This window comes from Seriola dumerili, unplaced genomic scaffold, assembly GCF_002260705.1.
Source record: "Seriola dumerili isolate Sdu_G_001 unplaced genomic scaffold, Sdu_1.0 BDQW01000433.1, whole genome shotgun sequence".
Taxonomy (NCBI): domain Eukaryota; kingdom Metazoa; phylum Chordata; class Actinopteri; order Carangiformes; family Carangidae; genus Seriola; species Seriola dumerili.
In genome coordinates this window covers 355,328-378,455 of record NW_019174688.1, presented here as the reverse complement: position 1 = coordinate 378,455, position 23,128 = coordinate 355,328, and the positions used below count along the sequence as shown (strand labels likewise).

General features: G+C 45.8%; 1 protein-coding gene across 3 annotated transcripts in view; it reads left to right on the top strand.

Annotated features, from left to right (window-relative positions):
• The window catches only part of kirrel2 (kirre like nephrin family adhesion molecule 2), a 34,238-nt gene extending 11,495 nt beyond the window's left edge, over positions 1 to 22,743 (top strand). The window contains exons 2-15 of one of the 3 annotated variants that reach the window (XM_022761963.1): positions 10,354 to 10,509; positions 11,136 to 11,285; positions 13,364 to 13,521; positions 15,044 to 15,194; positions 15,396 to 15,501; positions 15,849 to 15,997; positions 16,134 to 16,261; positions 17,556 to 17,682; positions 17,847 to 17,947; positions 18,634 to 18,832; positions 19,663 to 19,779; positions 19,948 to 20,057; positions 20,225 to 20,314; positions 20,438 to 22,743. In XM_022761963.1, the coding sequence (XP_022617684.1) occupies positions 10,354 to 10,509; positions 11,136 to 11,285; positions 13,364 to 13,521; positions 15,044 to 15,194; positions 15,396 to 15,501; positions 15,849 to 15,997; positions 16,134 to 16,261; positions 17,556 to 17,682; positions 17,847 to 17,947; positions 18,634 to 18,832; positions 19,663 to 19,779; positions 19,948 to 20,057; positions 20,225 to 20,314; positions 20,438 to 20,929 (2,234 nt within the window). In that variant the 3' untranslated portion in view covers positions 20,930 to 22,743. Of the gene's footprint in view, positions 1 to 10,353; positions 10,510 to 11,135; positions 11,286 to 13,363; positions 13,522 to 15,043; positions 15,195 to 15,395; positions 15,502 to 15,848; positions 15,998 to 16,133; positions 16,262 to 17,555; positions 17,683 to 17,846; positions 17,948 to 18,633; positions 18,833 to 19,659; positions 19,780 to 19,947; positions 20,058 to 20,224; positions 20,315 to 20,437 lie in introns of all 3 variants that reach the window. The other 2 variants (XM_022761964.1, XM_022761961.1) reach the window with 2 other exon arrangements.
• The last annotated feature ends 385 nt before the right edge of the window (positions 22,744 to 23,128 follow it).

Sequence of the window (23,128 nt, the reverse complement as noted above, 5' to 3'; positions counted from 1 at the left end):
TCAACTTCCTGTGATTCATACCATATCCTGCGAGGGTGATATGGGATCAGTGGTAGCCAGCAGGCAAGCTGAGGGAGTTATCTTCACACTCTGTCTAATGATCGATCATCTCACCAGATGGGCTTAAGAGCCTGTAACGCTCCACTTGTTTATCAGAGCCCCAAACCTGAGGGTTTTCAGTAGATGTGACCTGCAAAGAAAGTCTTGTTTTGCAGATAGAGAGATAAAATGTTTGAAAGAGAGAAAGGAGCTCAAGAGATGTGTTTCAAAAGTTTAAAGTTTGCTGAAATTTGTTGTCTTTGTAGTCTGACCAGACGTGTGGATAGAGGCTGAACTCAGTTCCCTGCGCAATGTGCTTCTATTTGGGTGGTAGTGTCACTGTAGTAGATGCTCTAGACATCCCCGTTAGACACTTAATTAACAGGCTTATCGCACCAGGACAAAAGGAGATTCCTCTGTAGAAGTCTGGCTGTCAAAGATACATGCACTGTTACCGTCTAGCATTGCTTTGCGTCTACTGTGCAAACAATGTGCTACACAGACGAAGTGTGTGTCCATCTGCGCGTGTCCCCGAAAAGTTGCCTGCTATATATGTTTGGTAAAACAGTCACATAGCCTAGTTCACATCTGCCCCTGCTGGAAACCATACATTCTTCATCCAGAGTAAAACCCCAAAGAAAAAACACACACCCCACAACAGAGTGCACAATGAAGTGTTTAAGTTCATCAAACCACAGACTCCTTTGCAGCCGGTAAGGTGTTAAAGGCCAGGCAAGGGTCAAGAGCCCAACCCACGGCATTCTCTGCCATGATACATCCCAACACACAGCCGCCATATGTCCAGGGTTTCACAGTCAATGAGCCAACCCACCCAGCGTGACAAAGACTATTCATACCCAGATGACTCTGAGGAAATCTGCTATGCCATGGTATGATTAGGACAGAATGCAGCACTAGTCCAGCCAGTGGCCGTTACAGAAAAACAATAGACTAGAAGGTACAGAGACGTAAAAGGAGTGTCAAGGAAAAAGGGTACAGAGACAAAGAACTTCACAAAGCACTTTGAGCGGATAAACGTAAGAATGATCTTGCCCTCAGCCTGCTGCAGCTCCATCGTTTGCCTCCATCAAAGCCCCCCGAGACTCTCGCAGCACACTCTGCCCCCGTCACTCACAACTCTGTTAATAAGGCCAGCAGTAAACGCCAGGAAAGATATGCAGGGATGAAAGCTCCTTCTCTCATGTTCCCTTCTTTGAGGATGTGTTTCCGGGTGTCAGGGGGAGGTGGGGAAAATGCAGCTTTATAGAGTAAGGCTGCATTTTAATAGAAACAATAAACCCATCCGCTTATAAAATAATATTTTTGCGTCCCATATCCTGTTGTGTAGCAGCTCTGGGGACTTTTGGCAGACAGGAAAAAAAACTCCACCTCCACTAGGCTAAAGGTATAGAAGAAGAAGCCCATGCCAAAGAATAAAGTGTGCGGAGCTCCTGGGGGAGGGATATATCATACATATATTCTTTCACTACGGCGATTAATATCTGGGAAAAAAAGGTCAAACTTGACTTGAAACGGTCCAGTATATCACAGTTACATTCGCAGCCTGCATTTCATACATCAATCCCTGCTGTGATGTCTCATCAGCCTGGTCACACAGGAGAGACCCACACTGCACATTATCAAAGATTGATGGTGTGTCCTAGTTAAGGACAGGGGGAGGAGAGACGACTGGTTAGAGAGGGGAACTTTGCGTCACCCTCAGCCTTTTTTCAGAGGTGTTGATTTTGGGTCGCGTGGCCTCTCACAGCCCAAATGCAAACACCATCAACTGTAGTTGGGAAATGTTGAAATGTTATGCCAGGTTTCACAACTGCGTAACCCAAAGACCTGACCCCAAGACGTGTGTGTGGGGGGGTGGGGGGGGTGGGGGACACTTGCAAATGCAGCATTTTGAGGTCAGTGCTCTCACACAAGACGGCGCCGGCTGACTCAGGAAGCTCAAGACAAGGGCTGAGGCTTCCATCTCCTCCCATCCGCCCTCTTCCTCATCCTCCCCTGCAACGGAAGACAAAACAAACTGACAGAACAAACAGGCAGATTATCCTAAATCCTTTTTTCTCTAACACACACCCTAACCATCTCTTATATCCACTGTTCACCGTCATCCTACCCGTTTCTTGTTCAGAGTGCTTGCTTAATAATTAATTGATTAATTAGTTCGCTCATTAATCATTTATTCATTAATCATGGCCTGATTTTTCTAGAGGAAGCGGCGCAATCTGAAAAAACCCTGACTTCACATTTCACTCTAATTATGCTCCTTTACTAATCAACGCTTAAGAAATGGAGTTTCAGGAAATTAGTTTTCCCCTTCCCCTTCTTTTTCTCAACACAAAGCAGGATGTATTGAGGTTGGCAGGTACATTTTTTCCTCCCTTTCTTGTGCTCTGGAAGCTCTTAGTCATCAGTAATTTTAGGAGAATGTTTCAAGTTGCAGACAATCTGATGAACAGAATAAAAATTTGATGTTAAATTAAAACTTGTCCAGATGAAAAGGAAAAGAAATTCTGTCCACAGACTAACCACAGACATTGATTAATAAATGGCAATTTGAAGGCTGTTTGTACGAGCAGAGAGGTGGCAGCATTGTGAATCACGCACTCACTGTTTTCCCCGGATCCATAGCTCTCCTGGGAGAAGAGGTAATTTGTTTAATCACCAGGAGTGGACAGAGAGATGGGACGATAGGAAAGTTCACAAATATCTCCTGTAATGCTGAGCACGAGACGGAAAGTGAAGAGAAACATTTTGAACAGGTTTAATTAGAAATGTTTTTGTGCCTTTTGTGTTCCTGTTGGATGCAGCTCACAACACAGCTCAGCTGCTTTCTCTGAAGAGGCTCTTGTCAGCTGCTGACAAAAAAGAATTATGCATCAAATTAAAGAGAGCTCCAGTGAAATGGAGGCAAGTCGGGCATTAACCTCTAAGCTTTAAAAAGCACACATATTAAGCAACACTAATGAGACTCTCATTGAGCTAGCTGTGTTTTATATTCAAACACACACAAAACGACAGCTTTGACTTCAATGTGCCATCGCTGCTTCTGAATGAGCTTCTCTCTCTTATTCATCTCACCAGCAGCAAACACTGCAGAAGTGAACAATAGCGTAGATGGCCCTTTTACTCTAATGAGATGCATACATTTACAACATTACCACCCTCATTAAAAAATAATAATAATAAAGGAAAAAAAAAGTATTAATTATGAAACGCACTACTTCCTATCGTGAAGAGCCAAGGGGGTCTCCACTGGGCTCAATTAGGAAGAGTAGGCCGCAAATCCCTAGACTAAATTAATTGACACCCCAGGGCATTAGGCCCAGAGTCCCAGCACAGAAACTATGTAGAGAATTCCTTTGTTTTCATTTCCATTGCCTTTTAGAAAAAGCAAGAGATGGAGGCAATTTTAACATTATCTCTTTATTGTTTTATGGATTTTTAATCAATTATTTATATATATATTTATATATTTATTTGTTTTGTTTACTTGTCATGTCTGCATCTGGGGAGATGGTTTCATGTTTTTTTTTTCGTGTCCCATCTTCGAGTTGCCTCTCTCTGTCACATGTTGCGTCCCATTACTGTTTTATCCACCACGTCGGCTGTTATGCACACACTAAACCAGGGCTTTTGCAAACAGCACAAGAAGTTAATGATTTAAAAGCACAGTAAATTATACTGAAAGCCCTTCCATCCAAACACTGCTGAAAGAGGGGGAGGGAGCCAGAGAGGGAAATTGGGATACAGAGACAGAAAGAAAAAAGCAAGAGCGGGAGAAGCAGAGCAGGGTGGGGGGGGGGGGGAGTGGGGGGGTGGGTTGGGGGGACAGAAAAGGGCTGGAACTGTGACACAGATCCAGCCAGCAGCTGTCTTGCAGTTAAAACACCAGGGGGTAAGCAGGAATGAAATGACAAGACTAGCTCAATCAACATCTTGTCAACACTGCTGGCTGATGTGTACAGACAATTTCATACCGCCACCACTGACTCCCTCCTCTTTTCTATCTTTTTTTATATGGCTTTTTATTTCCTGTCCTCCTGCCAGCCAGCCAGTCACTTGCTATCTGTCTACATGGAGTCAGCTCTCAGCTCTTTGGCTCTTGGCTTCTGAGTGGGGGAGCTGTTTAAAAGCTGTGCTAGAATTATACTCACAGAGATGCTTCTGCCCACTAAAAACCCTAAAGATATGGGACTGTGACAGTGACTGTGCATCTATGTGTGTGTGTGTGTGTGTGTGTGAGCGACAAGTGTGAGAAGACAGTACAAGAATGAGTGTATTTATGGCATATTGTCGGGCACTGCAGCACAGTGAGTGCGCGAACCATTCACATACACTCACGCGCTGACTATGTCACATCAGCACTCTTGCTTGCCCCCCACCCCACCCCACCCCACTCCTCTCCTCCAGCCTCCTCCTTTTTTTTCCCCCTCCCTTCTTCCTCTCCTTGTATGCACACCACTCTATTACTCTATCCACTGCATCTGTTGTAGCACGTACTCAGGGAGAAACTCTGCTGCTGCTCGACCATGCGATCAGCCTCACTGCTGCCCTGATGTGAGCAGTGCCCTATTCCAGCAGAGAAAAACCTTGTGGTGACAGCCTTGGAGACAGACTGATTACAGCGTTCCATCAATCCCCTCTCAGGCCCGCTCCTTTGCAATTGGAAGCTGACAGGAGCCCACTTTTTCCATTTTTACCTTACCTCAGTTTTTCCGGTTTTTCTAACATGTAGTGGCTCCCTTTTTTTTCTTTCTTTTTTTTTTTTCTTCTGTCCCCCCACCCACCACCATCCTACTCTCTTGAGTGTTGTGTTGACAAGCTGACACAAACCCCTGTGATTTTCACACCGGGGATGCAGAGAGTGAGAGAAAGGGGACATGGGATACAGGATAGGAAGAGAGGAAGAGATGGGGAGAGAAAGTGCAAGGGAGAGGCTGGCAAGAGATGACAGCTGACATGGAGTCTGGAAAAGCAGAGTGATGGCAGAAAGAGCCATGGAGAAAGCAAATCAACAATTAGTAACACCTTATATAACTCTCAAAGGGGGCCTGCTAGGCATTGATTTCAGGGATCATGGCTCACTGACTGTAGACATATGAGTGATAAACAGGAATGAGAGGATAGGGCTGGATTGCAGAGGGATGCAGGAATAGAGGAGAATGCCCTGGGTGGGGGTATCAGCAAAGCAGCAGCAGGGAGGGGGGGACTGGGTGGATGAGCGGGTCCACTCTCTAAAAAGGGTCTAGGTCTGAGCCAAGATTTCCACAATGGAATAAAGGCTGAAAGGGGAGGCTTGGAGGATTAAACTCCGGCAAAACAGCTCTTAAAAAGCTGTTAGACTGCAATTTGGGCACAAAAACGTAGAATGGGAGAAAAGATAGTGAGAGTTGGTGGGTGGGAGTGCAGCTGGAATGCAACGTGGGAGAGAAAGGATTGAAGAGACGCCCGGCTGCATTAAGGTATGAGAGAGGAGGCCATCTGCAGAGAGGCACAAGCAGAAGCTGTTCGCAACGGTCCAAGTGGAAGAAAAAACAGAGGTGCTCACACATGTAGTGCATGTGTTGGGTGCCACAAGTTGGTGGGGGGTATCTGCTCTAACCCCACACCCCCTCTCCACCCCCGTTCAAGCCCTCAGAAGTTCTGTAGGACTCATGGTAATGAGCTTAGTAGCCAGATCAAACATGAGATGGGTGCATGGTCCCCTTTGGGACATACTCTTTGGTTCAGCTACCTCAGCAGTAATGTCTGTTTGTATACACACACGTTCACACAAAGCACACACACAGGAAGAGGAAGACAAAAGAGCCTGACTCAAAACAAAGGGATAATAATTCCATACAGAGAGAAATGGAGCTTGCATTTTCCAGCCCGATTTAGAAGCCTTATCTAGACAAGGCACAATGGATGGCATTTGGGGAGAGGGGTTGTTTATTCCAAGCTTGACACTTTTTTGCCAATTGCCCTGTTTTGTGCCGGGGTTTTTTGTCTGTTTCTCCTCCTCGTTTTCTCCTCTCTGGCTCTTACTGTGGAAATCTCACACCAGGATTCTGCCTTCACCTCTGGGGCAAAAATGCAAGTAGATATCGGGCACTATTTTTTAACATTTTGAATTATTACTGCACGGAGCAAATTGCCCAGTCAAGTTGAGAGCACTTACATTTATAGAGCCCACAGGACTGGATGTTGCACTCTTTGCACTGGATGGGAATGAGGACATGGAATAAAACCGGGACTAAAATAGGGACTCTCTGCGAACGCAGCTTGGAGCCTCTTAGAGTAAATGAACATATGCAGTTGAGTGTCATTGTAAAAACACAGGAAAATGGACAAAGTGCTTCGCCTGAGCTGTTACAAACAAGAGGGTCTGATGTTATTTTATATTTTATTTGAAGGACCTGACTTTCTGAATGTTGCGTTAAATTGACTTGTGGCCTGGAATGTTTTTCTTTTTTCTTTTTTTTTGTCAGATTACCAAAATGCCGTAACAGATTATGACTGTGGTGACTTGGTAGTAAATGCACTGTACTGTGTGTGAGAGAGCCACATTTTATCTAAAGGTCATCTGCAGTGCCTTTATCTTTCTTAGTCTTTAGCAACATGGCCAGAGCTTACACATACACATTTTCAGTGCACACACGCACACGCACACACACACACACACACACACACACACAAACACACACACTGCATGCACGCGCGCACACACACACACACACACACACACACACACAAACACGCACGGACACACAGAGTGACTGGTTCAATCTAATTCTATCAAGGCAGATGTCCAGTGGTGGACGGATCATTGCTGACATCTGTCTATCTCTTCCTGATCCTTCCTGATGTGAATGTATCTCTATCAGTTCAGATGAAGGAGGGAGAGAGTGTAGGCAGTGCCAGGGTCGACGCAAAGCCCTTTTAATAGGTTGTGTCCAAGTCGGAGAGGCTGTTTTTGCACTTAACTCCGACCATGTGACGGAAACAGCAAAGTCACTGTGTCAAAGTAACTGCTAAATGTGCCCTCCGGTGCCTGACAAGTTGCTTTCCCTATTAACACTGCCCCACCCTCCACGCTCATTCAGACATTCAGAGCCACACACACACAGACATAAACATACATAGCACATTTTAGAGATAGGCAAACACACACTTTGCGCCCTGAGCTCACACAGTCAGGCAGAAATGCACACACACACATAAACTTAGCCCCATGTGCATCCAGCGGCGTGAAATGATATTCCATTTTGAGAAATCCGGATTAAAATGTATCAGGCCAAATGTGTTTTGACCTTGTTACTGGGGGATGGAAAAGTGCACACACACACACACACACACACACACACACACACACACACACACACACACACACACACACACACACACACACACAGAGCTAGGTAAGAAACAGACTCAATGTTTTTTTTGTGATGTGGACTTAAAAATTTTAATTTTTAACTGCATTTAAAGCAACATCATTAAGCTCACCACATGTGGTACAACTAATGTACACAGTGCGTATTTACCTGCATAACATCCAAGAACACACAGCCGAATAAACTCACATCCACTGCGGAAATGTTGGGATTTCAAAAAGGGTTTCAAATCTTTCTTTTCAAACGTGATTCAATTGGAGCCAAGAGACAAGCTCCTCATTTTGAGTGCATTTAAAGCAACATAAAGCTGAGTGTGTGTGCGTGTGTGTGTGTGTGTGTGTGTGTGTGTGTGCGTGTGTGTACATGCATGCGTGTACATGCATGCGTGTACGTGACACCGTAGCACACCGAGAACAAGCCTCTTCACACCCACAGCCATCAATACTTCTTCTGACTGCCTTTCCTTCACCGTTTCTTTGTCTGGTTCTGTTCCTCCCTCTCTCCCCGTCAGAAATGTATTCATGTAATTAAGCTGCTAATACACCGTCAAAGAATTGTCTAATTCAGCAAGGAGGAATTAAAGGAATCTGGCATGAGTCATTAGCCAGTCGAGATGTTCTGTTGAGCATTTTCAATAAGGGATCTGGAGAGCAATGAATCACTCATATGGTGTGAAGACATTTGCTATAATACACACTCCGTACTCTACATGTGTACGGCTGCATATGTACGTGTGTGCGCGCAAAGTGTTAATTGCCATATGCGAGCATGAGAAATCGTGTGTGGGAGGGGTATAGAAAAACAATTCAATGCATCTAATCCTTCTAAACAATCAACCAATGCACTGAATTATTACCTATTGTAAACATTTAGATACTCTGGGCAAGATACTTAATTGCAATCAATGTTTGTACTGTTGCGAGTACAAAGAGGAAAATCCCTAACTCGCTCTGCAAGAGGAGGCATATGAAAACACTCAATAGCTCAGGAAGGCAGGGTGTTAGAGACAGCCAGGCAGACTGTAAAAACAGCATTTTTGAGGGTATGACGGGAAAATGCCAGCCTTCGCTAAACGCCTAATAGCCTGAGCAAGAAGACGTTTCACTTCTCATTGACGCTCTCAAATTGGCCTCTTTTGATCCACGGTGTGTGACACACATACAGTCTACCTGTTTGCACCCGCAGCTCAATAGGCTTTTCAAACACTTTGGTAAAATGATGTACAGGGAGACATTATTGGTGAGCTCACACGCATTGTTCTCTGATCTTTTCTCGGCTCAGCTATCTATTAACACCTCTTTTGGCCCAGATGGAGAGCGAGAGAGAAAAGGATGGAAACGTGCAAACGGGGTTTCAGAGGCAGTTGTTGAGAACCACGGACGGCCAGAGCCGCGGAGAACTCACGTTCCTGATGAGCTCACTGTTTGGCGGCTGTGATTGTGCTGTTGGGTGACGGGGGCAGGAGGGTGCAGCGGGGTGGGGGTTGAGGTGGGCGAGGGGCAGGGTTCAGTCCATGGTGCAGCCCGAGATGAAGTGGATAATTGAGTGCGGAATAAACACTGCCAACAGCCTCGGAAGCCACACACACACTTTCAAAAAGAAAGAAAAACTAGAGAGAATGGAGAGAGAGAGAGAGAGAGATGGGGAAGAGACGTGGAGAGAGAAAAAGGGGTGAGAGAGGGAGAGAAAATCCCAGCTACCCTCTGGGGGGAAAAGCTGCTATTGAAAAGCTATTAAACTTGCATTTAGCAGGATTGATTGGAAATGAAGAGGCCTATTAAAAGAGAGGGACAAGGGGACAATAGCGCGTCTCTGGCCGCCGTATGTTGCCCTCCTTTCAGCGGCTTTCTTTGCCGGGAGGGGGGGGGGGCATCCCTGTCTGTTTAAGCGCTCCCACCAAGAGAAGCAGTTCAGGGGGGGGGGGGAGGGGGGGGGACTTAGCACTGCCTGAATAGAACCCTCTTTATCTCCCTCTGTCCCCCTTCCCTTCCATTCTCCACTGAGCAACAAAGAAAGAGAGAAGAAGAATGAGAGAAAGCTTTTTTTTTTTTTTTAAGTCTTCTTCCCGACTCACACAGACACCCCACTTAGATAACCAACCAACTGCCTCTCTCCTTTTCCTCCTACCTTCCCCTGCGGATTAGTTACTTCTGGAGTGCTGCCATCTTCCTCTACCAGTAGGGTTTGTAATACTCAATCTTTAGCATAGTGGCACAAACAGTTGGAACCGTGGATCCGTATTCACGCTGTGTTTCTGTATGCGTGTGAAGGCAGGCCAGCCAATCCAGAGAAGACCGTGTGCCATACTTAAACACAGCAGCGCAACGGCGGCAGGTGTCTCCGCTGACTTTCAGCAGGCTCAAACGGATGGGTCCCACGGGAACTTTAATGGAGTTTTGATTGTTTAACATCCATTTTTACAAAAAGCACACTGAAAGAGTGGCAGATTTTTCTCCCCAGAAGTGTGTTTGCTTCATGTCAGCGAGCGCACAACCATATGGTCTTGGGAAAGAGTTAAATAAGTTATGAGGCGCAGCTGACTCTTCCTCTTAGAAGCTACATTTCTAGGGGGGGAAAAATAATATTTTCACACGTCAGCCTTGACAATTCTCTCAGCAAGTGCCATGAAAAGAGTACAGTGAGCAGACCAGTTCACCAGAGTCTGCTCTCCTTCATACTTACTTTTTTTTTTCCACACCTCTTACAGTGCAAGTTTCACTTTTCTCATGCTACATCTCTGCTGGCACTGCAGAAAGGCACTGCCTAACACTCTCTGAAATGCCATTAGCAGTGTTCCTGCATACTTATACATTTTAGAGCTATTTTGTGAATTTAAGTAGAAATTGGCCATCTACCATCATGGAAAATGTGAATTCTAAAGACGTGATATTCACACTGTGCTTTTTCTCTTTTTCTCCAGCAGCCACCCAAGCAGCCTACTTCTCCCAGCAGCCCCAGGACCAGGTGGTTGTAGCCGGTCAGTCAGTGACTCTACCTTGTGTCATTGTGGGTTACCGGGGAATGGTACAGTGGACCAAAGACGGCCTTGCACTGGGCGGAGAGAGGGACCTACCAGGTATTATCCCTGACACCTCTTATAGCTGTCTCTCTTTCTCCACTGCTGTCTGTGTGTTTATTGCCCTCCCTGTCTCTGTCCGTCTTACCAAGATCAATGCCAGGTCTCATTAGAGACCAAGTCTCTCTCTGTCAACCGCTGGGGTTTTACACAAATGAATGGTGAGAGAACAATGTACTGCAGACAGGTCGGCTGCTGCTGCACACACCAAACTTTAATTTGTTGTTTAGCATTTTAAGGGTCTTGTAGGAAGGTAGGTAATCAATTGGCTTTTGTCACGCGCTGACATTTAAATGTGTGGCAGACTAGAGAGAAGGTGGAGAAGCTTCCTCTTGACCTTAGCCACCCCATCTTTATTGTGTCTGTGTTTAAAGGACAGACTCCTCATGCAGCAACCTTCTCACGTGTTGCATTTCCAGCCTCATGCTGCTCTGCTAACACTACGGCTCAATGCCTGGCGCAGTGAGGTGCTGCTTGCTTTCATTTGTGTCTTAAAGAGCCTTGCCACGTTTCTCTCGCCTTTGTTCAAGGCACAAGTCTGTTCATTTTATAGTCCTTTCATTATGTGTTTGTTGTTGGTTGGTTTGTTTGTCTCTGACTCTATTCTCTATGCTGGCTTCATGCAGGCTGGACGCGGTATTCCTTAATGGGCGACCCGCTATCAGGCGAGCACAGCTTGCTGATCGATTCGGCAGAGTTGGCGGATGACGCGGTGTATGAGTGTCAGGCTACACAGGCGGCACTGCGCTCCCACCGTGCCAAGCTCACTGTACTAGGTAAGATACACAGCTCATACATGATCCCCACAGCCAGCCCTTGTGCCAAGGCCTGCAGGCTGGCAGCGCTTGGGAACAATCAGGGGAGTGTCTTCATCGCAAAATACAGATGCAAGTAGAAAAACATACAATGATAAACGCACAATACGCAAAAATGAATCATTTTCAAGACACAACTTAACGTAGACAAATCAGAAATATGCATCGAAATAATCTTCAAGTGATTTGCAATTCATGGGATCATTTCTTATCACCACTCAAAGATAACCCGGTTGTAAATCTAGTTTCCTGGTAAAAAATCATGTCCTGAAAGCATAATTCAAACCAAGCAAGGCTCAGCCAAGAGATTGAGCAAGAGAAAAAAAAAAGGAAACCCCTCTCCTCTCGGTAGCGATAATCAAGACTGTGGACGTCTAGGATAATGTGATTGCTGCAGTCACAAATGACTTGCGTAGTCGCTTGAAAGTCAGGGTCTGCACAGTTAGCACATTTTACAGTGAGCCACAACATTTGTCAACCGCAAGGCGGTTTTTACATTAACATGATGTGAGTGATCTACTTCTTTACACAGACATTCAGAGATGGGTGGGGGTGGGGGTGGGGGCGGGGGAGGTTGGTGACGAGGAGGAGGAGGAGGGGGAGAAGGGCCAGGTCTTGTGGGAATTGGAATCGGCAAAGCACTACTGGCATCTGGTGGCATTCAAAGGAATATCACTCCATTAATTAGTCCTGTCATTTGTCCATGTATTCACCTACAAGCATTACACAGACAGAGGGGAAAACTCAGAGGGGAACAATTATGATGTAACAACTTATGCCACAGCACAATCCAGAGCTTTCACCACAGAGACTGTGTGAGTCCTTGAATCTATCGTTTCCCATTAAGGTGTGCGTTCTGAGTTCATTGAGGGTGATGAGCGGTACAGATTGCCATGGAAAGGCGAGCAGATTGCGATCCCAAGCAGAATGTAGGAACATTTCAACTAAATGATTTGATTCAAACAGCTCACCCCTGAGCATCAAGCCTACCTCTCTGCGTCTAGTGTCACTGTCAAAGCTTCACAGAGCAGCACAAAGCAGTGTGGTCATCACATGCCCACACACAGCCATAAAGATGTTTGTGAGGAGGCTGCAAAGAAAGTTGATAAAACAGCTCTGACTTCTACATGAAATGTGCTCTGAGAGGCTGGTGGTTCATGAACACTGTCTGCATTTCATAAAACATTTTCATAAACATAAATAAACATGAACATAATAAAATCAGGTGCATGGATCAGGAACCTGCGATTCATGTTAATGTGTGGACATGAGGAATGTTAAAGAGAGAAGTAGGCTTTTTCTGTGCATTTGTATGTGTGTGCACATGCCTGCATGTGTGTGTGTGTGTGTGTTTGTGTGTGTGTGTAAATCAATGTGGCCAGATGAGACCAAAGCAATCCTGCACAGTCAAAGGAGTCAACGGCGGGAGTGCAGTCAGGGGAATCGGCATGGAAATTAAAATCACCTAGCACTCGGATTCCATTAGTGTCCGTGCCGCGGCAGCGGAAGGACCTCTGACAATTCAGATACACACGGTGAAATTGGTTCGGTGGAGGGAGCGAGAAAGGCCAGCACAAACCCCATGTTTACGTCTTCTCTTATTGGTCGGGGAGATAGACGCCTTCATCAGGGGTGGCACGCTTGGCTTGCCAGTGGTGCGTGCAAAACCATGCAAATAAATGAACAAATAAGCAATTCAGTTGAAACATCACTCTGCAACAGTAAGAGCAAACAGAGTAATAATGCTACTCCCAAGAAAGGAAATAAATAAGGTTGAGTGTGTTTTTTTTTTTTTCCAAATGACAACTGTTCTTGGTCTTTTCTCCTGCCTGAAACTACAACTTGTTAAACAGACACATGACCATAAGAAGATATTGTTTGCCTCTTTTGCTGTTGTGCCATATTGATGCGGAGCTAAAAGCAACAACAAGTTCAATATCAGTATGACTTCTTTGTGGCTCTGTGCTGGCCTGGAGCTGCAATGAGGTTTTTTTTTTTGTTGTTGTTGTTTTGAGTGGTATGTTTGTTCTGCTTTACAGTTCCTCCTTCAGACCCCGTGGTGGAGGGCGGCCCTGTTGTACGTCTTAAGGCCTACACACCACACAACCTCACCTGCAGAGCCTCAGGAGCCAAACCTGCTGCTGAGATCACCTGGTACAGAGATGGAGAGGTCATGGAGACTGCAATTTATTCCAAGGTACAGTGAGAACAGATCTTTGCCCAGCATTATCATTCAATCACTAACACCCACACGCACTATTACAAAATATAACAGCGGGCAGGAATAAATGCAAAGCTATTCAAAACAGAAATATTTTCTCTGAGGGCATAATGCTCCCTCTCTTTTTCTTCCATTTCTCTTTTTTATTTTTCTCATCTTTCTTCCATGGTCTCTCACCATTTTTTTTTTCTATCATCACCCTTCTCTCACAAGATTTGTTCGCTCACTCTCTGCAGTCCCCCTCCCATTTTCACTCATGCCTGACCCCCCCACCCCCACCCCCCACACCCCACTCCTCCTCCTCCTCTGCATCCCCACCCCACCCCCCTAACCAACCCCCCACCCCCTCCACTCGCTAATGCAGCGACACTACAGCATAACTGGAGCATGCCAAAGCTCAGACAGGCATGAGTGTTTCATACAGTAGAGCTTCTGCAGAGAAGAAATCACCCACAACAATGCAGAAACACAATGGGGATGTGCCGGAGCGTAAGCCAGCCACGGCTGGGAAAGTGTCACATTTTTCATGCTCTCTGACCACGCTAAACGACGCTAAACGCCACATTTAAGGAGGCGAAAGCCTGCAGTGAGAAGGGAGGGAGGGAGGAGAGCTGGAGGGTGCAGAAGAGGAGAGGAGAGGAGAGGAGAGGAGAGGAGAGGAGGAATACAGAAGAAAAGAAGAATGTAGAGTTAAATGGTGATATACTTTTGTGAAAAACAGAGAATTTCCAACTTTAAGTAGTGAGACTGGGGGTAGAAAATGCTTTGTCCGAGGGGTGGTGACAGGGAGTGATGTGATTTGATCTAGCATAAAAATGCTTTTTGTGTGTCTGGCTGAGGAAGTGAAAGGCCTGCTCCATTGATTTGGCTGTCCAGGGAAAAGGCTCAGCTTGTCCTTGCTCTTTTCCAAAGATGTGTGACACTTCTTCCTCACTGTCACCACCCAAAAAAACAGACACCCAGCCACCTTGGCCGTCACAGTTTTTTTTTTCCTTTTGTGTGTGCGCGTGTGTGTGTGTGTGTGTGTGCGCATGCGTGCGTGCGTGTGTGTGTGTGTGTGTGTGAGGAAGAGAGAGAAAGTGAGAGAGCAGTGAGCCATATCCTCAGAATCTACACCTTTCCTCACTTAGGCGTATTGATTTCTGTGAGCAGTAAATAGATTTAAAAGATGATGACAAACAAGGAGCGCTGACGGGGAACACTCTCAGAAATGTGGGAACAGCACAATATCCCCTGCTGCATCATAAAATATATGATTTAACTGCCATGCCAAAGAACAGGATGGCAAATGCCTCACACATGAAAAAAATAAGACCTGCAGTGTCATAGAGATATTCCTAAGTGGTGCCATCACAAATGGCGGGTGACATGCATGTGCGACATTGAGCTGATTTTCAGTTCTCCCCAGTGCCTTTTTAAAAAGAATACGTTGTAAACCGTTTCTCGGACTTCCAGCAACATCTGACATTTGCTCTGCTTTGTTTTCCCAACCTTACAGATGCAGATGGAGGATGGGAAGAGGGAGGCGGCTGTCAGTATGCTTCCAATCGTCCCAGAGGATAGCGACTCTGGACGCACCTACACCTGCAGGGTTCTTAACCCAGCTGCCCCTGCTGGACGACAGACGTCGATCACTATCAATGTCCAGCGTGAGTGTCCTGGCGTCAGCTCGCCTGTTAAAAAAAAAACAAAAAAACAAAAACAAAAAAAAAAAACACCATTACAACATTGTAGTAGACTGCATGCTACTGTCAGCGCAGGAATCTGTGAAGCGCATTTAATTCTGTTGCAATGTGAAAAGATGAACGGTATAAAATAGATTACTAACATGAACATTTCCCTCCTCACAGACCCACCCTCCGTGACTCTATCCGTCCAGCCTCAGACTGTGACCGAGGGAGCCAAGGTTCTCTTCATTTGCTCGGCCTCGGCCAATCCTGAAATCATCGGATACAGGTATACATCCTTTGCTTTAAACTAAGTTGTTCACTCTGATTGCGCCCTGCACACACAGCCAGCAGATTTTAACATCTAAGATGACACGGTATAATCTTTTTTTAGCATTTCCAAGATACGATAAGCTGCAAACGTGCCGATCTAGAGTAGAGGAGACACCAAAGCAAAGCAGAGCGAGGATGCCATGCGTTCAGTAGATACATTGATTGAAATGGGCTGCCTGATTGGCAGCGTTTGATTGTGATTGACACAAGCCATGAATCAGCTAATAGCCACTCTGACACGCATGGCTAAGTACCTTCCCTGAACTAACGCGAGCGTATAATGTGATTATTCGTCTGTCCCAGGTGGTCGAAAGGAGGAGTTCCTATCTCCGAAGCGAACGGGGACAGCCTTGAGGTGACAGTGGACTACTCTTACTTCACAGACCCTGTCTCCTGCGAGGTGTCCAACTCTGTGGGCAGCACCAATGTCAGCACCCTGGTCGATGTCCAATGTGAGTTTAACTTGAGGCAAACATTGTACAGAGTGTCGCTAACCTGGGTATTTTTGAACTTTTTCTAGAGGCATAGGTTATTTTAAAAACAGTCTCTTACTGATCGTATCTGGCTGTCTGTGCTGTTTCACCCTAGTTGGCCCCAGACTGCTGTCGGAGCCAAAGCCAATGACAGTGGATATAGGGATGGATGCATCCTTTACTTGTGCCTGGACTGGAAACCCTCCTCTGACTCTTGCTTGGACCAAACAGGGCTCCAGCGTGGTAAGGCTTCCAACACTAGTCAACACCTTATCTTGGTGGTAAAGCTTCCAACACCATCCCTCAGCACCATCCCTCCAGAGAAAAACATTCACACATGGCCTTGAGGCATGAATCCCTCTCTCACACACACACACACACACACACACACACACACACACACACACACACACACACACACACTCTTTTTCAAGTTGAATCTTCAACAACTCCTCTCACCATGCTCCCTAAGGGCTAAAGCCTCTGGCAGAAAACTGTCTGTCCACTGACAGATTTATTCAGCATCATCAAAGCACATGACACACTGTCATAGTTGTAACTCAATCAATCGATCAATCAATCAATCAATCAATCAATCAATCAATCAATCAATCAATCAATCAATCAATCAATCAATCAATCAATCAGTCAACGAGTGAGCTATGGTGTGCTTTTACTAACAAAATTACAACATGTACAGCAACTTTTAGAGCGGCATCTCTCCTTTTCAGACTTTAAAAAGCACCGACTGCTCTTGAGTATCCATTTCCTCAAAGTCAATTTCCACCTTCGCTTCACATCATCCTGGTAACAAGCCTTGCAGCGCACACGCCATCAGTGGGGACATCCCCATAGGAGCTTCTCTCCTGGCAACTAATATAATTTCTGAGGCGATGCTGGAGAAAGGAATGCTGTGGGATGGCGTAAGCGATGCTGTCATCTCAAAGAGTGAGTGCTTTCAGCCCCTCTGAGGGAAACGCGCAGGCATTTTTCTAATCCACCCACTGCCACTGTCCCTCACACAGCCACGAGTAATGGATTAATTGGGTTACTCTGTAAGTGTGTTGAAATAAAAAAAAAATTGGAGAGAGTGAGAGGAGGGGGGGGGGTTCTGGAGAGGGAGGGAGGATGGAGTGGTGGGGGTAAATGGATTAATCACAGCTTGATGGAATGACAGGATCAATGAGCTAAGGAGTGAGTGAGTGTAGCTGCTCCAAAGGCTAGGGCCCACTCACACCATTGTACGCTCCGTTCTGTCCCCACTGTTTAATTACAACAATCTCCCCAGCAGCACGGTCACTCAGCGGTGGCTGGAGTGCTTAATGCTGTGATTAAAGCTCTTCACAATGAAATTAAACTCAAACCACCAGCATTTGTTACAATGGCCAGCCCACCTCTGTGCTGCCTCCACAATGAGTGGGCCACTGATAAAAGGTCCTGGTCTCCTTTGTCTGCCTCTTCTCCCCATCGCCTCGCTCTTTCTCGTTCTTTCTCTCTCTAACACACTTCTCACTTGTCTCTCTGGATCTCTCACTAGGTGCTCAGTAATGGTAACACCTTGCAGCTGAAGGCTGTTACCCAGGAGGATGCTGGAACATACACCTGCAAGGCCATCGTACCCCGGATTGGAGTTGCAGAAAGAGATGTCACTTTGACTGTGAACGGTGAGTGGCTTCTTCTTCAGACTGTAAACGGTTGCTTTAATGCAAATCTGTTGAATAAGTAGCATTAAATTTGATAACTGACCATTTGGCTTTGCTCAGTTTTTCAAAATGTCCCTTTTCTTTTTACATCTCTGTTCTCTGTCTTTCTTTCATCTTCACATCAGGCCCACCTATCATCACCGCGGAGGCCACACAACATGCTGTCAAGCACTCCAAGGGCAAGCTGGAGTGCCGGGTGGGAAGCAGCCCCCCACCTGATAAGATTGTAAGTGAGGCTCTTATTTGTGTTGTGCATCATTCACTAATGTTTGGGAGCTTGCACGCTCCTCCTAGCTACACCCACACGAGAGCAATCACTCAGTCTACTTTTACCCCTGACCTCACCTTCACACCAGCACATCTGCACCTCACGCGCTAACAAATACATTCGCACACATATTCGCAACTGTAATTGCACAGACATTGACTGGAGAGATGGTGGAGTTGGGGGAGCTGTGAGAGACCGGCTTCCTGGCGTTTTCAGCCAAACCACATTCAATTAGCGGCCCAAGAGGCATCACTCAGCTGACCCTGTTGAACTGCTGAACGTACGCTGGGCTGGGAGAGGATAATTAGGGTGTAAGGAGGAGTGAGAGACAGGTGCCCTGCTGGCCCTGCGCTAGAGACAGCAGAGAGGAGCCTTATTTCATAGTGCAGCTACCTAACCCTCCTTAGGCCTCACCTGCAGGGCAGACGTGGGAGGCAGCTTAAACATGAGCCTATCAGCCACGGAGCACCTTGGAGGTCGGCAGAGAGAAAGCAGAACAGAGAGGGAAACTGGTGTTCAGTCAGCGGCAGGCAGGGATCTAAGGATAAACAGCCGCGCAGGACTCTGCTCTGCTCACCGACAAGGAATCCTTCACAGAAAAGTGACTGACTCCCTCTTGTCTGTCCTCTTGCTCTTCTCCACAGGTGTGGACCTTTGGAGACATGAGCCTGTCCTCTGGCTCCTCCGGTCGTTACTCAGTGCAGACTGTAACCAGTGACCATGGAGTCCTGTCTTCTCTGGTGCTATCTGAGACTCTGGCGCAGGATTTCCAGCTGCGCTACAACTGCACTGCTTGGAACCGCTTCGGCACCGGCACAGCCCTGGTCACGTTGAAGGAGCAAGGTACACACTGACAGAAGTAATAATCCCCACCGCAGCCCTGTGCAGAAGTTAAGAGTGATACTCTCAATCCTCGCTGTGAAGGGGGCTAGATTTGGTGGAAGCGGCACTCTTGTCTTGTGCTTATCTTAATTATACTCCTCTAATCGATATGATTTAATCAGCAGATGGTTCCTTTAATGAATATGTTTGCCCCATAACATAGATATTGATTGGGGACAAAAGTCAATTAGAGGAAGCCACATGTGTTTGCGGTTGGACTCATATTCTCTATCACTGTCTCAGAGCCAAGTCCATCATCTCAGGCTGCAGCCACTTTAAGTGATCTTAGAAGCCAGGCAGTAGTACTACTACACTGATGCTAGTGGAAGCCTTTGTTGCAGCAGACACCAAAAAAAAAAAGGTCCTCGCCAGTAATTTACATCAACGTAGCAGAGTGAGGTCTCCAGAGAAATGGGCAGCGGTATCTCCTGGAATCTCTAATTAGATTACTGTCTATTGCTTCATTGCATGTCAGGCCTTGTTACCCTTCTTTCAGAGAGATTAGAGACAATAGCCAGGCTGTGGGATGCCGGATTGCCCGCATGAGCATATGCTAGCTGTGAGCAGGCCTGGGCCTCACTGCAGATGAATTTATATAGGCGCTGATGTTTCTGGGATTAGCAAGACAAATGAATAGATCTATTTCTTTCTTTGGCTCTGATCTGCATGTTCCTGACACCGACACTTACGATTTACTATCTCTCGTTTCATCCCCTCCCCTTCTCCTGACAACTATCCCCCCACCCCCACCCCGCCACATTTTTCTTCTATTTCTGTTCTCGTTCCAGAAGCCTTGCCTATGTTGATAATTGTTGGTGGAGCAGTAGGTGGAGGCTGTGTCCTGCTCATCTGCGTCATCACTCTGGTCTCCCTCTGCTGCAGGCACACAGGCAAAGGTGAGCTCAACGGTTAGTATGGCCAAGAGGGTCCTCAGCCAATTCTTCAAATCAAACAGATTCAAGTCTTTTTCAACAATTTCTGTTCAATTTTTGTGCTATTTTCACAGTTTGTCCTGTAAATGTTGATGTGCAAGCTCACCTGGTAATGTCAAGTAAAACACTTTTCAATCCCCATAGGTAAAAGGTGCACTCGTCTTTCCAAGAGCGACATCAGAGTTCAGATTGTTCACAGTGATCACAACGCTACACGTGGCAATGATGACGAGGAGGATGTCAAAGAGCCCATGGTAAATTTCTTTGTTCGCCGTCTCTTTCTGCCAGATGTCTCTATTGACGGTTAGGGGAAAATTCACATTAACACTGTAACGTAAATGCTCAGACTTCATTTTGTTCTTATTCAAGTGAGGTCTTGTTCATCCTAGTTATTCTTCAGAAATGCTTGGTCTTTCCTCAGGCTCCGAACAGCAGCGAATCTCCTGGGACATCGCGCACAGAACACAGCGACCTTCTGGAAGAGGAGGAGGATGAAAGATCGGACATCAAGGTAAAACTTAAAACACTTACTTGAAGAAACACTCTCGAAATAGCAAGTGTGCATTATTTTAATCCATAATACATGACTCCGTCTGTAAACTTCATGGTTTATTTTTTTCTGTCGCTCGTACAGGACCCCACCAATGGCTACTACAATGTCCGTGGCCATGAAGACCGCCACATCCGCAGCAGTGGATTCTCTGAATATGTGCCCAACTCTCGGCCAGTGTACACTCCATCACAGCTGCCCTCACCCAGCCCCATGTATGGTCAGCATGGCTCACAGCCTCGTATCTATGACTTCTCCCACCGATACGCGACCACCACAGCGGGCAGAACCTCATATGAACAGCAGCAAGCTGCCCAGCAGCAGCCTGCTCAGCCGGCCAGCGTTTATCCCACTGACCCCCTCTACAGTGGCTCCGCTTACTTACCTGCTACCTATGGTCGCGCCTTCACCAGCTACGTGAAGCCCGCTTCCTACGAGAAGGTGGATGCGTACGACCAATCAGACCAGGCCAGCAAGGTGTCCAGCTCGTCCCGCTTCTCTTATGCCTCCTCACAAGTGTCCTCCCAGCAGTCCGACTATGGCCGGCCCTCACAACGTATGCAGACTCATGTCTGATTGGACAAAACAAAAATGGAGAAAGGAAGAAAGAAGAGTACAGGAGCAGTGAGTAGTTAACTATTGTCACCTCCACATACCTGTGTGGCTTGACTAACATGAACAGAGACTTTCTTTACTTGGACGGTCCTTCAAGGACATGTTTGGACAGTATTTGGAGGGAGATATGTGATTTAGGTTATGGGATAACCAACCTGTTGTGACAGATGGCAGGATCTACAATACTGCTAACTGTAGAGCTCCTGAGCTGGAGAATTCAGCAGATTGTGATGTTCAAGTCAAACTTATGATTACAGTGTGATACCTCACCAGGTTATCTGTACATGATGACCACCCAAACCTGTGGAGATATTCTGTCAGTGAAGGGCCAACTAGAAAATAAATCAAAAGCATCTCCTGAATTTGGGTGGCCAAAAAAACGACTGGGGTAGCTGTTTAACTGCATTCCAGAGTTTACTTTGTGTCAACACTAAATGTCCAACTTGACCTCTAAAACACTTTGAGAGAAGATATTACAAGCTAATACATATTTGAGGAAAAAAACAGATATGAACAACATATTTTTGTCTGTCATTTGATGTTTTGTTGGCATGCGAAAGGAATTCTAAGCACATTTGTGTCTCTATCATCAACAAAAGACTGAGCTATCCACAGAGACAGACATAAACTACTCTGCACAACAGGCTAGCACTACTGACCAACAAGTGCTACAGGCAAGTGCTACTGTATGAAGAGTTTAATCATCGGTGGAATACTTCTGGCCTGAGCTGTATTCCTGGAGCTTCTTCTGATAATAACCCTAACATATTGGACTTAGCAGTGTTGCTTCCCGGTGGATAAAAGAAGGAGAATGTGTATTTTACCCTTCATTTTAATGAAGGACTGTATGTTAACTGTGTGTTGTACCAAGATGGAAAAGGTAAGGCCATAAAAACCCAAAGATGGTGATAATTGTATAGGGGAGAATAAGGGGCTGAGGCTGAATACAGCGGTCCTCTCCCTGGTACTGTTTTCTGATGTGTTTTCCGATGTGTTTTCCGATTGTAAAATGAAGAGTAAGGCTATTACCAGAACAATCAAAAGTGGCGGTTTGGAAAATTGGTGGCAATCTTGAACTTGAAATAAACTTGAAAATGAATGCAGCATCTTCAGCAGGCTCAGGTGGGGTTAAGACGTGTAAGGCAGTCCTAACGTGGACCATACACTCTCAAGTTTTACAACTCAATCAAATTGTCTCAACATGTTTACAAGAAACAGTACTACCCTGAAACACTACGTATCTGTACAAATGGCTGAGCCCATACTTTCTCTCTGTTGCATGCAAATGATGTGTCTAGTGAAAATCTTCAGCGTTTATATTCATGTCCATTTCATGTTTGAGACATTGGTTTCTGCACCTGGCCCAGTTGCATCCCTCTTCCTGGATGTTTCAGTATGAATGCCTGTACTGCCATTTGTCTAAGAAGCTGTTCCCAGGCAGCCTGATGAGAGAACAAATGTCACTTAAAGTGAAGAGGCAAACATCATCGCTTGTCTTTATTTTTATATTTTATATAAGCCTTAATGTACAGCGTGTAAGCTGCTCTATTGTAAAGTATCTTTATATACATATGTATCTATCTTGGTTGATTTATTTGGGTCCACAGATTTTCTTCTCTAAGTTGTTCATCAATCACTGAATGCAGTTACTATGCTTTTGTTTTTTGGAACACGACTAATTGCCATTTGTTTGTTCATTCTTTTAATAATGTATTAAGAATTTTATTTGCTAAAAATGAGCTATCGTTGCTTGTACCTTTGTACACATATTTATATTTAAATAAAACCATTTCCGATAAAGAACTGGTTGGTGTGAATCCTGAGAGTTAATCAGCCTGGTGAGTAGCTTCATTGGGCATGGGGGAGCGGTGACAAACAAAGCTTCCCATGTAGCAACAATGATGAATACATAAATTAGCAGCACTGTCTATGTTGATTTTCCTATTCCCCCAGTGGTGCACTGCTTTTAATGAAGACAGATGAGATAGCAGAACCCCCACTGTAAGTGTATCCACCTCCCGAAGCCGCCGTGCCCATCTTGTAGGGTAATAGGATAGAGCTGTAACAAAGGTAGGTATTATCTGACAATATGAGTTCGTCTTGTCACCTCTGTTCCCCAGGTAGGCATGCTGCACACGGTGGGGAGGAGAGGTACATGCT